Source organism: Micromonas pusilla (genome assembly GCF_000151265.4).
Source record: "Micromonas pusilla CCMP1545 genomic scaffold MICPUCscaffold_13, whole genome shotgun sequence".
Lineage (NCBI taxonomy): Eukaryota > Viridiplantae > Chlorophyta > Mamiellophyceae > Mamiellales > Mamiellaceae > Micromonas > Micromonas pusilla.
Window position 1 is genome coordinate 37,327 of NW_003315894.1, and position 15,432 is coordinate 52,758.

Consider the following 15,432-nt stretch of genomic DNA (forward strand, 5'->3'; position numbering starts at 1 on the left):
CGTCAACGCTTCCCGCCGCCGCCGCCGTCGAGCAGCCGCAGCCGCGATCGAATCGCGCCGCGCGACCGCCCGTGTTCGCACGCCATCCGCGCGATATCCCACCCCGCGTTCCTCTCGCGCCGCAGCCGCGCGTCCTCGCGCGCGTCCCAGCTCGAGCCCGCGCGCAGAACCCTCGCGTCCTCGCGCGCGCACCGGTCGCCGCCGCGCGGGGGCGGGCGCGGGGGCGTGCCAACTTTCGTCGGCGGCGTGCCAACTTTCGTCGGCGGCGTGCCAACTTTCGTCCGCCTCCTCGCGAAGATCGTCGACTCCGGGCCGTTCTATACGAGCGAACGTCGGGGTGGAGTTCAAAGGCGTCGGTTGAAGTTGAAAGGCGCCGAGGGTGGGTATTGAAAGCGAGGGGTGGACGGAGAGACACGACGGGCAAAGTCCTTAAGGATCGGCGTTCACCACGCCGACGCGGTCGTATGGGGACCAGTGTGAGATAGAACGCCGCAGTATCTCCCCGTCGAACACGCCGCGCGGGAGGCGGTCGAGGACGGGCCCGAGCGATCGCGCGGACGTCGGGGTCTCGATCTCGCGCTCGCGCTCGCGCTTCGGCATCGCGCGCGGGCGAGAGGTGGCGGGATCGATCGATCGCGCGCTGGTGGGGACGGCGCGGGGAAACGAAGTGGCGGGGAAACGAAGGGACGGGACGAAAAAAAGGCGCGAACAGAAAGATAAAACATCGGCGGAGACGACGCCACCGCACGACGCCGCGCGCGCGCGCGCGCTCGTCGCGCACTCCACGATGCGCCTCCTCGCTCGCGCGCCGCATCCGCCGCGCGTCCTCGCGCGCGCGCGCGCGCCTCGTCCTCGCCGCGCCGCCGTCGCCGACGCCGTCGCCGCGCCGACGCCGACGCCCCGCGCGGCGTCCTCGTCCCTCGTCGTCCCCGCGTCGACGTCGTCGTCTCTCCACAGAAGCCACGACCGAAGACGCCGCGCGCGCGTCGTCCGCGCGCGCGCGCTGTCGAGCCGCGACGACGTCTTCGACGACGCCGCCGCCGCGACTGCGCCCGCGCCGCGTCCTCTCTTCGCGTCCGCGGCGTCGCCAGACGACTTCGACGTCGACGCGCGCGCGCTTCGCGCGCTCGTCGAGGCTTCCCCCGGCCGCGGCCGCGTCGACGCGCTCGCGCGCTTCGGCGGCGCTTACGGCCTCGCGACCGCGCTGCGCGTGCGCGTCGAGGACGGCCGACGCGGCGGCGGCGGCGACGACGACGACGACGCGCGCGCGCGACGCGCGCGGTTCGGCGCGAACGAGGTCCCGGCGAAGCCGCCGCGGTCGTTCCTCGCGCTCGTGAGCGACGCGCTTCAGGTGGGTGCTGTTAGCTGTGAACAGAGGAGGGGAATTTTTTTTTCGCTCAACCACCCAGATGCTGACCGCGACGTGTCTTCGAACAGGACGAGACCTTGCGCGTGCTCGTCGCCGCGGGAGTCACGTCGCTCGCGCTGCAGCTCTCGCTCTCGCGCGGCTCGGTGTCGGACGGCGGTTCGGTGTCGGACATGTTGTCGGACACAGTGGCGCCCGACACCGTGGCGTCCGACGCCGCCGCGGGGTGGGTCGAGGGCGCGGCGATACTCGGCGCCGTCGCCGTCGTCGCGACCGTGACCGCGATCAACGACTACCAGAAGCAAGCGCAGTTCGAAGCGCTGAACGCGGTCGCGGAGAGCACGGAGACGACGCTCGCGCGCCGCGACGGCGCGGAGGTGATAGGTACGGCGGCTTCTTCGCGCGTCCTTTCTCTTTCTTTTTTTTCTCTCGCGCAGCCCTTTCTTTTTTTGGTCCGACGCCTCCTCCTCCTCCGTCCCCGCGCGTTGCAGTACCAAACGCGTCGCTCCTCGTCGGGGACGTGATCCTCCTCGAGGCCGGCGACGTCGTCCCCGCGGACGCGGTCCTGATCCAGACCATCTCCGACGTCGTCGTGGACGAGTCGCACATGACGGGCGAGAGCGAAGACGTGCGGAAGAGCGCGGACGCGTCGCCGGTGTTGCTGTCGGGATCGAAAGTCCTTCAAGGCCGGTGCGCCGCGCTCGTCGTCGCCGTCGGGATGAACTCGCAGATGGGGCTCATCACGAAGCTGGTCCGCGCGCAGGAAGGGGAGGGCGGGATGGAAACTGAACGCAGCGACGACGACGACGACGACGACGACAGAAGGAGGCTCGCGTCGACCGAAGCGGCGGCGGCGGCGGCGGCGGCGGCCGGAGGAGGCTTAGGCGCGTTCTCCTTACACTGGTTACCATACGACCGCGTCGGCGTGGTGAACGCCGATCCTTAAGGACTTTTCCCGGCGCATCTCTCCGCCCACCCCACGGTTTCGATCCCCGCCCTCGACGCCTTTCAACTCCAACCGACGCCTTTGATCTCCACCCCGACGTTCGCTTCGTATGGAACGACCCTCAGGGTCCTCGAAGACGAAGACGGTGCTGCAGTCCAAGCTCGAGACGCTCGCGCGCGACATCGGGCGCGTCGGGTTCTTCGCCGGCGCGAGCTGCACGCTGATCCTCTCCGCGTCGTTCACGCAGCGGACGTTCCTCGGCGGGCTCGGCGCGGGCGACGTCGCGACCGCGGCGACGTGGGAGTGGGCGTATCTCAACGACTACGTGCACTTTTTCATCCAGGGCGTCACGATCGTCGTCGTCGCCGTCCCGGAGGGTCTCCCGCTCGCGGTCACGCTCGCGCTCGCGTTCAGCGTGCGGCGCATGCTCGACGATAACAACCTCGTGCGGTATTTAGGCGCGTGCGAGACCATGGGCGGCGCGACGACGATTCTGAGCGATAAGACGGGGACGTTGACGCGAAACGAGATGACCGTGTCTCGGGTCTGGGCCGCGGGGAGGTCGCGCGGGCCGTTCCTCGAGCGGTGCGTCGAGGGCGACGTCGGATGCTTGAGCGACACGTACGCGGTGTGCGGGTGCGAGGATGCGATGTTGCAGCAAGAAACGGCCATCGATCGGTCGTTACGATTCGCGCGAGAACGTTGGCCGGACGAGTCGTTGGGGTCCTCCGACGCCGACCCGAACGAGACGTGGATCGACCCGGACTCGACCTGGGAAGATATCGACGTCGCTCCCCACCGCGCGATCGCCGCGATCGCCGCGACGTCGGACGTCGAGGCCGAGGCTGACGACGCGCGCCTGTGGCGGGAGCTCGCGAGCGCGATATGCGTCAACTCCACCGCGCGGTTCACCGTCGTGGACGTCGACGAGGCCACGGGGGAACAAAAAGGCGCGTCGCGTCCCAGTCGCACTGGTCCTCATACGACCGCGTTCGCGTTGTGAACTTCATTCCTTAAGGACTTTCTCTCCCGGCGTGCCGTTTCTCTCCGCGCACCCCACGCTTTCAATCTTCCCGACACACCGCGCGCGACGCCTTTCAACTTCTCCTCCATTCCATCTGACACCCGTCGACTCCACCCCGACGTCGCTTTGAACGACGGACCCTCGACCCAAAGTTGAACGCCGCGGCAGCAGGACGGAGACGGCGCTTTTGCAGTTCGCGACGGGGCTCATGCGCGACCGAGGGTACGCGCAGCTGCGAAGAGACGCGTGCGTCGTGGATAAGGTGCTGCCGTTCACGTCCGCGAGGAAGCGGATGTGCTCGTTCGCGTGGACGCCAGACGACGTCGACGTCGACGACGACGAGAAGATCAGGTGCGTTCTATACACTGGTTCCCATACGACCGCGTTCGCGTGGTGAACGCCGATCCTTAAGGACTTTGCCCGGCGTTTCTCTCCGCTCATCCCTCGCTTTCAATCCCGACACACCTCGATGCCTTTCAAAGCCAACTGACGCCTATGAACTCCACCCCGACATTCGCTTGTATAGAACGGCCCTCATCGACGAGCGCGAATGCGAACGCGGCGAGCGCCGCGGAGGGCGCTACCGCGTCTACGTGAAAGGCGCAGCCGCGGACGTCCTCTCGCTGTGCGACTCGCAGCTCGCGCGCGACGGCGTCGCGATCGAGCCGCTGGAACTCGACGCGTTCCGAGCGAGCTCGCTCGAGTGGGAGAAGCGCGGCGTCCGCGTCATGGTCGTCGCGTTCAAAGACTTCGAGTCCGGGTTCGACCCCTCGACGTTGCGCGCGTCCGCCTCGGGTGCGTTCTATCTCACACTGGTCCCCATACGACCGCGTCGGCGTGGTGCACGCCGATCCTCAAGGACTTTCCTTCCCGCGCGCGTTTCTCTCCGCCCGCCCCTCGCTCTCAATCCCGACACACCTCGATGCCTTTCAACTCCTCCAACTGACGCCTTTCAACTCCACCCCGACGTTCGCTTCGTATGGACCCTCGACCCTCGGGCTCGGGCGACGACGCGGTGGCCGCGGCGGAGCGCGGCCTCACGCTCCTCGCCGGGATCGGTCTGGAGGATCCGATACGCCCGGAGGTCCCCGGCGCGATCGCGCGGTGCCAGCGCGCGGGGATTTGCGTGCGCATGGTCACCGGGGATTCGCTGCCGACCGCGGTGGCGGTGGCGCGCGGGTGCGGGATCCTTCCGCCGGCACCGGCGCGCGGCGGCGACGGCGACGGCGACGGCGACGGCGACGACGAGAAGGCGTCTCTGGATGGCGTGGCGATGGACGGCGAGGCGTTCAGAGCGCGCACGCGCGACCCGGTCACCGGCGCGGTCGATCAGGAGAGGATGGACGCGGTGTGGCCGAGACTCCGCGTCCTCGCGCGGTCGTCCCCGGAAGACAAGTACGCGCTCGCGACGGGCATCATGCGATCGAAACGCTTCGAAAAAGAACGCGAACGCGAACGCGGCGGAGGAAGAGGAAGAGGAAGAGGCGGCGGCGGCCGCGAGGTCGTCGCCGTGACCGGCGACGGCACGAACGACGCGCCCGCGCTGAAAGACGCGGACGTCGGCTTCGCGATGGGCGTGTGCGGCACCACCGTCGCGAAGGACGCGTGCGACATCCTCCTCCTGGACGACAACTTCGCCTCCGCGGTGAGCGCCGTGCGGTGGGGGCGCAACGTGTTCGAGTCGATTCAAAAATTTCTCACCTTTCAGCTCACGGTGAACGTCGCCGCGGTGGCGACCGCCTCCGTCGGCGCGCTGCTCATCGGCGAGTCCCCGCTCACCGCGACGCAGATGCTGTGGCTAAACCTCATCATGGACTCGCTCGCGGGGCTCGCGCTCGCGACGGACGCGCCGACGGACGCGCTGTTATCGCGGCCGCCGTGCTCGTCCGAGGCGTCGATCATCACGCCGCGGATGCGTTGGCACGTCGCGTCGCAGGCGACGTATCAGCTCGCGGCGATGACGTGCCTCGTCGCCTACGGCGACGCGTGGTTCCGCGTCGACAGCGGCCGAGGCGCGTACGGCTCGCTCGCGCCGCCCACGACGCACTACACCCTCGTCTTCAACGCGTTCGTGCTGTCGCAGCTCGTGAATCAGATCAACTGCCGCGTCGCGAACGACGCGACGTTTAACGTGTTTCGAGGGATTGAAAAGAACGCGACGTTCACCGCGATGTTGCTGTGCGAGGTGGCGATGCAGGCGCTCATCGTGCAGGCGCGTTCGTTCTATTTCCACACCGGTCCCCATACGACCGCGTCGGCGTGGCGCACGCCGTTCCTTAAGGACTTTTATTATCTCCCGGCGGTCGTCTCTCTCCGCGCACGCCTCGCTTTCACTCCCGACGCGCCTCGACGCCTCGCGACTCCGCTTCTGACGCCCTTCGACTCCGCCCGCCCCGGCGTCGCCTCGTATGGGCAAACACCCTCGCGGACCCTCGACGCGCAGAAGGGCGGCGCGGCGTTTCACACGTCGCCGCTGACGGCGGAGCAGTGGGGGTGGTGCGCGGCGATCGCCGCGGGGGGACTTCCGCTGCGAGCGGCGGTGACGGCGCTCGTGAACGCGCGCGAAGAGCGAGAAGAAATAGACGACGACGACGACGACGACGCGGACGACGACGACGCGGACGACGCGGACGCGGATTCGAAGAAGAAGAAGATGAAGAGGACGTTGACGTCGAGGGCGAAGCCGCTTCGGGAGTGGCTGGACTTCTGGCGGTGGGTCGAGATGAAACTCTTCCGCGGGCTGTTCTGAACCGCGCTCTATCGCGCGCCGCTACTAGATAGAGAACGCGTTCGCGGACCCTATCCCGATCCCTATCCCGACGTCTTCTCGACGATGAACGCGCGGAATTTCTCCAGCGCGCGGTACCGATGCGAGATCGAATTCTTCACCGCCTTGTCCATCTCCGCGTACGTCTCCTCGTGCCCCTCCGGCTGAAACACCGGGTCCCACCCAAAGTCGCTCGGCCCGCGCGCGTCCACGATCTTCCCGTCCGTCCGTCCCACGAACACTCTCGGGCGTTCGTCCGCGGGTCCCTCCGCGTACGCGAAGACGCACTGCGCGTACGCGCGCTTGTCTTCGTACCCGGCTAACAGCTTGCAGAGACCCTGATCGGTGGGTGATGTGGCGGGAGGTGATGCGATTGGTTAGTATTTTGATTTTGTTTGATGACGTGGAGGTTTCATTGGACGACAGAGCGCGACGGAGAGGGCGCCAGGATGTAAAGTCCTCGAGGAACGGCGATCATCACGTCGCGAACGGCGTCGTACGGGGACCAACGCGCGACGCGCCTCGTGCCCGAGCTTGTCCAGGAACCACTTGACGTACGGCCCCGGGAGCCCCTTCAGCGCGACGTAGCACAGCGACGTGTCCTCCACGAGCGTCGGCCCGCCGACGGCGCGCGCGGCGAGCTTGGCCTTCTCCGCCGCGATGTCTTCGGGCTCGCCCTGGAGTTCCGGGAGGTCCACCTTTTGCGATCGGAGCGCGAACGTCGACGCGACGTCCGACGCGCCCGCCGCGCCCGCGCCGCCGCCGCCGCCGCCGTCGTCCGCGCCCAGGATCGCGCGGACCTCCTTGAGCTTGTTCTCGTTCCCGGTCACGAACGTCACGACGAGCGGCGCGGAGGAGGAGGAGGACGCCATCGACGACGACGAACGCGCGCGGACGTCGGGCCACTGGATTTCCGCCGTCGTCGTAGGGTTCGACGACCGATCGACGAGACGACCGCGCGCGCCCCGGCGCCGCGCGCGACTCGGACGACGCCGAGAGGAGGAAGGGAGGGAAGGCGGCGGCGGCGACGAGGCCGACGCGGCGGCGACGACGACGACGACGGACGCGGCGCGGGCGCGGAGACGGCGACCGAGGAGAGCGCACGGTTGCAGCAGCGCGCGCGTCGTCATACTGACAAGACGACGCCCGCCGCGTCGTTGTTAGCGATCGCGATGGACGATTTGTACAGTACAGTACTGTATGCGCAAATAGTATGAATACTGTATTTTGCAGCAGGACGACTTTCGGAATTCTTCGAAAGCCTGCCGATGCCTCTGCCGCGGGGGGACGAATATCGAGGTTCGAGATCCGCCCGTCGACGCGGGCTCCACATCGCCGCGCGCTCGCCGCGTCGTCGCTCGCGTCCATCGACCATGCCTCCCAAGAAAGGCAAGACGCCGTCGAAGGCGACCGCGGCCAAGAAGGGCGCGTCCGCCGCCTCCGCCCTCGCCGCGCCGTGGGCCGCGTCCGCGTCCGACGTCGCGTCCGCGCACGGCGTCGATCCCGCCAACGGTCTGACGTCCGCCGCCGCGCGCGACGCGCTCGCGAGACACGGCCCGAACGAGCTCGACAAGGAGGACGGCAAGCCGCTGTGGAAGCTCGTGCTCGAGCAGTTCGACGACGCGCTCGTAAAGATCCTGCTCGCGGCCGCCGCGGTGTCGTTCGCGCTCGTGTGGGTCGAAGATCGCGCGCCGGGCGCGCCGATAGATCTCGTGGACTTCGTCGAGCCGGGCGTCATCCTCCTCATCTTGATCCTCAACGCCATCGTCGGCGTGTGGCAGGAATCGAACGCGGAGAACGCGCTCGAGGCGCTCAAAGAGATGCAGTCGGACACCGCGCGGGTGCTTCGCGACGGCAAGTGGGACCACGCGTTCCAAGCGCGAGATCTCGTCCCGGGGGACGTCGTGGAGGTGCGCACGGGCGACCGCGTCCCCGCGGACGCGCGCGTCGTCACCCTGAAGACAGCGACGATCCGACTCGAGCAAGCGTCGCTGACCGGGGAGTCCGTCGCGGTGAACAAGGATATCGACGCGATCGACGACCCGGACGCGGAGCTGCAGGCGAAGGGGTGCATGCTCTTCGGAGGCACCGCGGCGTCGCAAGGCGCGTGCGTCGCGATCGTCACGCACACCGGGATGCGAACCGAGATTGGTAAGATCCAGGCGCAGATCCAGGCGGCGAGCGAGGAGGAGGAGGACACGCCGCTGAAGCAAAAGCTGGACCGGTTCGGGGACCAGCTCACGTGGGGGATCGGGCTCGTGTGCCTCTTCGTTTGGCTCATGAATTACCAGTTTTTCATCTCGTGGAAGCGCGCGCCGGGGTCTTTCGTTCCGTACGACGTCGAGTTCAACTTCGCCAAGTGCACGTTTTACTTCAAGATCGCCGTCGCGCTCGCGGTCGCGGCGATCCCGGAGGGCTTGCCCGCGGTCATCACCACCTGCCTCGCGCTCGGGACGAGGAAGATGGCGAAGAAGAACGCCATCGTTCGCAAGCTGCAATCGGTCGAGACGCTCGGGTGCACGTCCGTAATCTGCTCGGATAAGACCGGCACGCTGACCACGAACAACATGTCCGCGGTGAAGCTCGTCGTGCCCACGATCAAACCGGACGTCCTCAAGACGTACGACGTCACCGGGACGTCGTACGACGCGAGCGACGGCGCCGTCGTCGGCGCGCCGAAGCCGACGAAGTCCAAGCCGTTGGACGCGTCTCTCGCCGCGGTGAGCAAAGTGTGCCGCGGCTGCAACGACGCGGTGATCGAGATGGACGCGCACGGGCACGCGAAGTGCGCGGGGCAGCCCACGGAGGGCGCGCTCCGCGTGCTCGCGTCGAAGCTCGAGCGCGGCGCGAAGACGAAGGACGACGACTTCAAGAAGATGGCGACGCTGGAGTTTGACCGCGACCGCAAATCCATGAGCGTCGTGATCGCGCCGACGGGCGGCGGCAAGGCGAACGCCAACGCCAACGAGCTCCTCGTCAAGGGCGCGCCCGAGCACGTCCTCGAGCGCTGCGCTTTCGTCCAGCTCCCGAACGGCGACGTCGTGCCGCTGACGAAGGCGGCGCGCGCCGCCGTCGTGAAACGCGCGGAGACGATGAGCGCCGACGCGCTTCGATGCCTCGCGTTGGCGACCAAATCGGGCGCGTCCCTCGGCGCGCTCGCGTCGTACGACGGCGCGACGACCCACGCCGCGCACGCGAGTCTCGCGGACGCGAGCGGGTACGCCGCGATCGAGAGCGACCTCGTGTTCGTCGGCCTCGCCGGGTTGAGAGACCCTCCGCGGCCCGAGGTGAGGGGCGCCGTCGCCGCGTGCGCGAGCGCGGGGATCCGCGTCGTCGTCATCACCGGCGATAACCGGCTCACCGCGGAGGCGATCTGCGTCGACATCGGCGTCTTCGACTCCGCGGAGGACGTCGCGGGACGGTCGTTCACCGGGCGCGAGTTTGGCGCGATGACCAAGGCGAAGCAGTTCGCCGCGTTGACCGCCCCCGGCGGCTGCGTGTGCTCTCGCGCCGAGCCGAAGCATAAGCAAGACATCGTGCGTCTCCTGAAGGAGCGCGGCGAGATCGTCGCGATGACTGGCGACGGCGTGAACGACGCGCCCGCGCTGAAGCTCGCGGACATCGGCATCGCGATGGGGATCACCGGCACCGCGGTCGCGAAGGAGGCGTCCGACATGGTGCTCGCCGACGACAACTTTAGTAGTATCGTCGACGCCATCTCCGAGGGACGCTCAATCTACAACAACATGAAGGCGTTCATTCGGTACATGATCTCCAGCAACGTCGGCGAGGTGGTCTCCATCTTCCTCACCGCCGCGCTCGGAATGCCGGAGGGTCTGATCCCCGTGCAGCTGCTGTGGGTGAACCTCGTCACGGACGGCCCGCCCGCGACGGCGCTCGGGTTCAACCCGCCGGACGTCGACATCATGACCAAGACGCCGCGCAAGAAGGACGAGGATCTCATCTCCGCGTGGGCGCTCGTCAGGTACCTCGTCGTCGGCCTCTACGTCGGCGCCGCGACCGTCGGCGTCTTCGCGGTGTGGTACACACGCAGCTCGTTCCTCGGGATCGACCTGTCCGGGGACGGCCACACCACGGTGACGTGGCATCAGCTCTCGCACTGGGGCGATTGCGCGTCGTGGGGATCGTCGTTTAAGGGCGGGAAGTACTCGGCGGGGGGCGCCACCTTCGACTACACCTCTCCCGCGAACAAGTGCGACTACTTCACCGAGGGCAAAGCGAAAGCGAGCACGCTATCGCTCACGACGCTCGTCGTCATCGAGATGTTCAACGCGTGCAACGCTCTGAGCGAGGTGCGTTCTATCTTCCCTCGCTTTCAATCCCCGCCCTCGACGCCTTTCAACGCCAACTGACGCCTTTCAACTCCACCCCGACGTTCGCTCGCATAGGACATCTCTCTCTTCGTCATGCCGCCGTGGATAAATCCGTGGCTGATGGTGGCGATGTTTTCATCCTTCGCGTTGCACTTTTTGATCCTGTACGTCCCCGCGCTGGCGACCATCTTCAGCATCGTGCCGCTGGACGCGAACGAGTGGGCGCTCGTGTGCGCGTGCGCGGCGCCGGTGTGGCTCATCGACGAAGTCTTGAAGTTCATCGGCAGGAACTTCATCATGGAGGGCAAGACGACGACGGAAAAACAAAAAAAACCGGCGGCGAAGAAGGTGGCCGCCGCGAAGAAGAAGAACTAATAAGACGTGAACGACGGCCACCGCGCGCACCGCTCACGCGACACCGCTAACATCTTAACATCTACTACTCCACACCACTGCTGTACTATGTATTCGCGTGGTTTTTGGAATATCATATTACGCCTATTACGATATCATATAACGCCTATTACGCACTGTTGTACCTCTCGTCACGGCTTGAACTCGAGCAGCGCCCGGCGCTTCTCTTCCGTTCGCAACGCGTCCACGATGTCCGACAACGCGTCGCCGCCGTTCAGCAGCCCTTCCAAATCGTTCACCTGCGCGTTCACCCTGTGGTCCTTCACCCTGCCGTCCTTGTAGTTGTACGTCCGAACGCGCTCGCTCCGATCGCCGCTGCCGATCAAACTCTTCCGCTGATCCGCGCGCTCGCGGTGCGCCTCCGCGCGCAGTCCCTCGTAGATCCGCGCGCGCAAAATCTTAAACGCCTTCTCTTTATTCTTATGCTGCGACCGCTCGTCCATCATGACCACCACCGTGCCGCTCGGGACGTGCGTTAATCGCACCGCGCTGTTCGTCGTGTTCACGTGCTGCCCTCCCGCGCCGGACGCGCGCATCGTGTCTATCCGCACGTCCTCGTCGCGCAAGTCTAACTCCACCTCTTCCGCGTGCGGCATCACCGCGACGGACGCCGTGGACGTGTGCACCTTGCCCTCGTCCCCAGACACGCGCTGGACTCTGCGGGTCGGGGTGGAGTGGAGTCGTTGAAAGGCGTCAGGCGGAGGAGTTGAAAGGAGTTGAAAGGCGTCGCGGCGCGCGCGTCGGGATCGAAAGCGAGGGACGGGGACCGGCGCGACGACCGTCGAACGCGCCTGTGCACGCCGCTCTCGTACTTCAGCGTCCCGTACACGTCGTCCCCCGAGACGTTGAACGTGACGTCTTTGTACCCCCCCTCGTCCGTCGTCGTCGCCGTCATGCGCTCGAAGGTCCACCCGCGGCGCCTGGCGAACATGTCGTACATGCGCGCCAAGTTCGCGGCGAACCTCGCGGCTTCGTCCCCGCCCGCGCCCGCGCGGATCTCGAGGATCGCGCCGCCGTCGTCCGCGTCGTCGCTCGGGAGGAGAAGGTGCGCGAGCTTCTCTTCCAGCGCGGGGACGGTGGACGCGAGGGCGTCGTGCTCCTCGGACGCCATCGACGCGAGCTCGTCGTCGGACGCGGAGGACGATGAGGACGCGGAGGAGGAGGAGGACGGGGACGGGGACGGGGACGGGGACGGGGACGGGGACGGGGACGGGGACGGGGACGGGGACGGGGACGACACCATCATCGATCGCAGAGACGCCATCTCGTCTCGGACCGCGCGCAGCGACGCGTAGGCGGCGACGACCGGCTCCACGCGCGCGAGCTCCTTGTTCACCCTTCTCATCTCCTTCGGCGGCGGCGGCGGGTCCGCGGAGAGCGTCGCGCAGAGGTGCTCGTGCCGCTTCGTGATCTCTTCGAGGCGCGCGACGAGCGCGGGGGACACGAGCGAGGCGTCGGAGACGGCGCCGTCGACGCCGACGCCGACGCCGCCGACGCCGACGCCGACGCCCGCGGCGTCGCCGCCGCCGCTCGCGCTGGACCCCGCGCCGCCGGCGAACGCGCGGCGGCACCGCGACGACGACGCCGGGACGCGTCTCGGCGGGGCGAGGAGCGCGCGCGCCGCGCGCAGCGCGCGTCGCAGCGCCGTCGCCATTGACGACGGCGTCGCGTCGGCTGGCGGCCGCGACTTTCTGTTCGTTCGTGTTCGTGTTTCTCTCGAACGCGCCGACGAACTTCAACGGCTTCGGACTTCGTCGCGGCGTTCATCACTCGCGGCGGCGCGCGTTCACCTCGCGCGCCGCCTCCGTCCCCTTCCCGGCGCGTCGAGCGCGCGGTCACCGCGCGGCGGCGGCGGCATCGTCGCGCGGACGATAGACGGTCGCCGACGCGGAGAGGAGGGCGCGGACGCGTCATCGTCATCGCGCGCGAGAAGAACTCAAACTCGGCACCACCGAAGGATGGGCCTCTTCGGTAAGCTCGCGAGGAAGAAGACGACGACGAAGACGAAGAAGGAGTCCTCGGCGCAGCGCGCGCACAGAGAAGAGATGCGCGCGCAGCGGGAGGCGTACGACGCGATGGCCGCGAGAATCGCCGCGGAGGCGAGGGCTCTGTACGCGAGGAAAGACGCGTGCTTGCGATGCAACGACGCGTTCGACGCGCTCGAGTCGGACGAATCAGAGGACGACACGTCGGACGAAGAGTCGGACGAGGACGAGGACGTGGACGTGGATTCAGATGACGTGTCGAGCGAGGAGGATGACACGTCGGACGAGGACGCGTACGACAGCGACGACGACGGAGGAGGACGGAGGTTGAAGAAGAAGACGGCGAAAGACGACGACGACGACGACGACGACGACGACGACGACGACGACGACGCGGCGTCCGAGGACGACGCGGACGAACCCGAGCGCGACGACACGAGACGCGCGTTCGCGGCCGCGATGACGCTCGTGGACGTGTACCGCGCGGAGCCGATATGGTGCTTCCCCCCGCCGAAGCGCGCGAAGAAAGAGGAGCGCGACGCCATCTACGTCGTCGAATCCGGAGAGGTGGATGTCGAGGTGGAGAGAAAGGCGCGTTCTATACACTGGTCCCCATACGACCGCGTCGGCGTGGTGAACGCCGATCCTTAAGGACTTTTGCCGGCTCATCTCTCCGCCCACCCCCCGCTTTCAATCCCCGCCCTCGACGCCTTTCAACTTCAACTGACGCCTTTCAACTCCACCCCGACATCGCTTTGTATGGAACGAACCAAAGGGCGCCGCCGCGCCGTTCCCGGTCGCGATGACGCTCCGAAGAGGCGCCGTCATCGGGTCGTACGCGTCCGGGTTCGCGACGTCCGGGAAGATGTTCGACGAGCCGCTGGATAAGGACGTCATCTTAGCGTTCGTCGCGCTGACGGACGCGAAGCTGTGGCGGATAGACGGGATCACGATGGGCGCGCCGAACTTCAGGCGCGGAGCCCCGTTCGTTCTCCTCACACTGGCCCTCATACGACCGCGTTCGCGTTGTGAACTTCATTCCTTGAGGACTTTCTCTCCCGGCGTTCGTTCGTTTCTCTCCGCCCATCACCCATCGCTTTCAATCCCGACGCGCCCGCCTCGACGCCTTTCAACTCCGCTTCTGACGCCTTTCAACGCCACCCCGACGTCGGTTCGTACGGGCAAACACCCTCAGGAAGATGATGGCCGCCGTCGCGGAGCGCCGCCGGAGCTGGGACGCGCTGATGGACGGCGTCCACCTCATGAAGGCGCTCACGCGCGTGCAGCGGCAGCAGCTGTCGTGCCTTCTCGAGACGAAGGAGTGCGAGGTCGGGGAGGTTCTCGGCGCGGAGGACGAGCCCGGGGACCGGATGTGGATGGTGCTGCAGGCGCGTTTGTTTTTTTTCACACTGGTCCCCGTACGACCGCGTTCGCGTGGTGAACGCCGATCCTTAAGGACTTTTTCGACTCCGCTTCTGACGCCTTTCAACGACGCCACCCCCGCAGGGCTCAGTGACGGCGACGACGCCGCTCGTGGGCGGCGGCGACGCGGTCGTCGCGACGTACGGCCCCGGCGGGCACTTCGCCGCGGCGTGTCTGATCGACGACGCGACGCGGTACGAGGCGACGGCGACGGTCGCGGAGGAGGAGACGGACGTCGCGTTCGTGGACGCGGAGACGTTTCGCGACGCGTTCGCGCGGTCGGACGCGACGTGGGGGTTTCTGGACGCGAGGGCGAGGCAGATCGCGGCGGCGGCGGAGTACCGGCCGCTCGCGGTGCCGCGGACGCCGTCGCCGCGGAAGGACGACGGCGCGGTCGACGGGCGGGACCCTGGGGCGGGGGCGGGCGCGTCGCGAACGCCGCTGATCGTTCGCATCCACGCCGACGGCTCCACCGTCGCGGGGCAGCTTCGAGCGCCCTACGTCGTCCCGGGGGGCGACGACGACGACGACGACGACGGCGACGACGAGACGCGGCGTCGGCGTCGGGAAGCGTCGCACCAGAAACACGCGGTCGCGTCGGACGACGAGCTCACGACCGAGTCGGATTCGGACGACGAAAAGACGCGGCTCGCGTCCGGCGAGGAGACGCCGCGGGAGAAACGCGTCGGCCTCGCGGAGGATGTCAACGGCGACGTCGTGTTCCAGCCGAGGAAGGAGAAGAGGATGAAGAAACGGCCGCCGTTGGGGCCGACGCCGCGCGGGGAAGAGCGACTCGCGAGGATACTCGACGCGTTCGAGGCGCGTATTCCTCACACTGGTCCCCGTACGACCGCGTCGGCGTGGTGAACGCCGATCCTTGAGGACTTTACTTCCCGGCGCATCTCTCCACCCAGGGTCCCTCGCTCACAATCCCGACGCACCTCGACGCCCGCCTTTCAACTCCACGCCTGACGCCTTTCAACTCCACCCCGACGTTCGCTCGTACAGAACCACCCCGTGTTTCGCGGGTGCGAACGCGCGACGATGCGAAGAGCCGTCGCGGAGATGGAGGCGCTCGTGGTCAAACCGAACGACGTCCTGTACAACGCGGGCGACGCCGCGCGGTACGTGTACGTCGTCGAGGGCGGGTCGGTGTCGGAGTGGACGCGAGGCG

At 67.5% G+C, this 15,432-nt stretch overlaps 6 protein-coding genes across 6 annotated transcripts; 4 read left to right on the forward strand and 2 right to left on the reverse strand.

The window, feature by feature from the left end:
* Window positions 1-1,539: 1,539 nt before the first annotated feature.
* Window positions 1,540-6,085, forward strand: MICPUCDRAFT_21782 (p-type ATPase superfamily; the record flags this gene model as incomplete). Its single annotated transcript, XM_003062702.1, has 8 exons — window positions 1,540-1,750; window positions 1,858-2,285; window positions 2,449-2,901; window positions 3,157-3,266; window positions 3,505-3,658; window positions 3,903-4,151; window positions 4,367-5,542; window positions 5,780-6,085. 8 exons carry the CDS (start codon window positions 1,540-1,542, stop codon window positions 6,083-6,085), a joined length of 3,087 nt encoding a protein of 1,028 aa, XP_003062748.1.
* Window positions 6,086-6,147: 62 nt separating this feature from the next.
* Window positions 6,148-6,975, reverse strand: MICPUCDRAFT_52462 (uncharacterized protein; the record flags this gene model as incomplete). Its single annotated transcript, XM_003062911.1, has 2 exons — window positions 6,148-6,441; window positions 6,610-6,975. The coding sequence occupies 2 exons, from the start codon at window positions 6,973-6,975 to the stop codon at window positions 6,148-6,150; spliced, it is 660 nt and encodes a 219-aa protein (XP_003062957.1).
* A 501-nt stretch (window positions 6,976-7,476) lies between these two features.
* MICPUCDRAFT_36018 (p-type ATPase superfamily) lies at window positions 7,477-10,948 on the forward strand (the record flags this gene model as incomplete). Its single annotated transcript, XM_003062703.1, has 2 exons — window positions 7,477-10,416; window positions 10,513-10,948. 2 exons carry the CDS (start codon window positions 7,477-7,479, stop codon window positions 10,810-10,812), a joined length of 3,240 nt encoding a protein of 1,079 aa, XP_003062749.1. The 3' UTR covers window positions 10,813-10,948.
* A 43-nt stretch (window positions 10,949-10,991) lies between these two features.
* MICPUCDRAFT_3662 (uncharacterized protein) lies at window positions 10,992-11,995 on the reverse strand (the record flags this gene model as incomplete). Its single annotated transcript, XM_003062912.1, has 2 exons — window positions 10,992-11,508; window positions 11,631-11,995. Coding segments are annotated over 2 exons (882 nt in total), but the record flags the coding sequence as incomplete, so codon positions are not given.
* An 814-nt stretch (window positions 11,996-12,809) lies between these two features.
* Window positions 12,810-13,487, forward strand: MICPUCDRAFT_52465 (uncharacterized protein; the record flags this gene model as incomplete). The annotated part of the gene is made up of 1 exon (XM_003062704.1): window positions 12,810-13,487. The coding sequence occupies one exon, from the start codon at window positions 12,810-12,812 to the stop codon at window positions 13,485-13,487; it is 678 nt and encodes a 225-aa protein (XP_003062750.1).
* Window positions 13,488-14,038: 551 nt separating this feature from the next.
* MICPUCDRAFT_52466 (uncharacterized protein) lies at window positions 14,039-15,125 on the forward strand (the record flags this gene model as incomplete). Its single annotated transcript, XM_003062705.1, has 2 exons — window positions 14,039-14,248; window positions 14,343-15,125. 2 exons carry the CDS (start codon window positions 14,039-14,041, stop codon window positions 15,123-15,125), a joined length of 993 nt encoding a protein of 330 aa, XP_003062751.1.
* Between the last annotated feature and the right edge of the window lie 307 nt (window positions 15,126-15,432).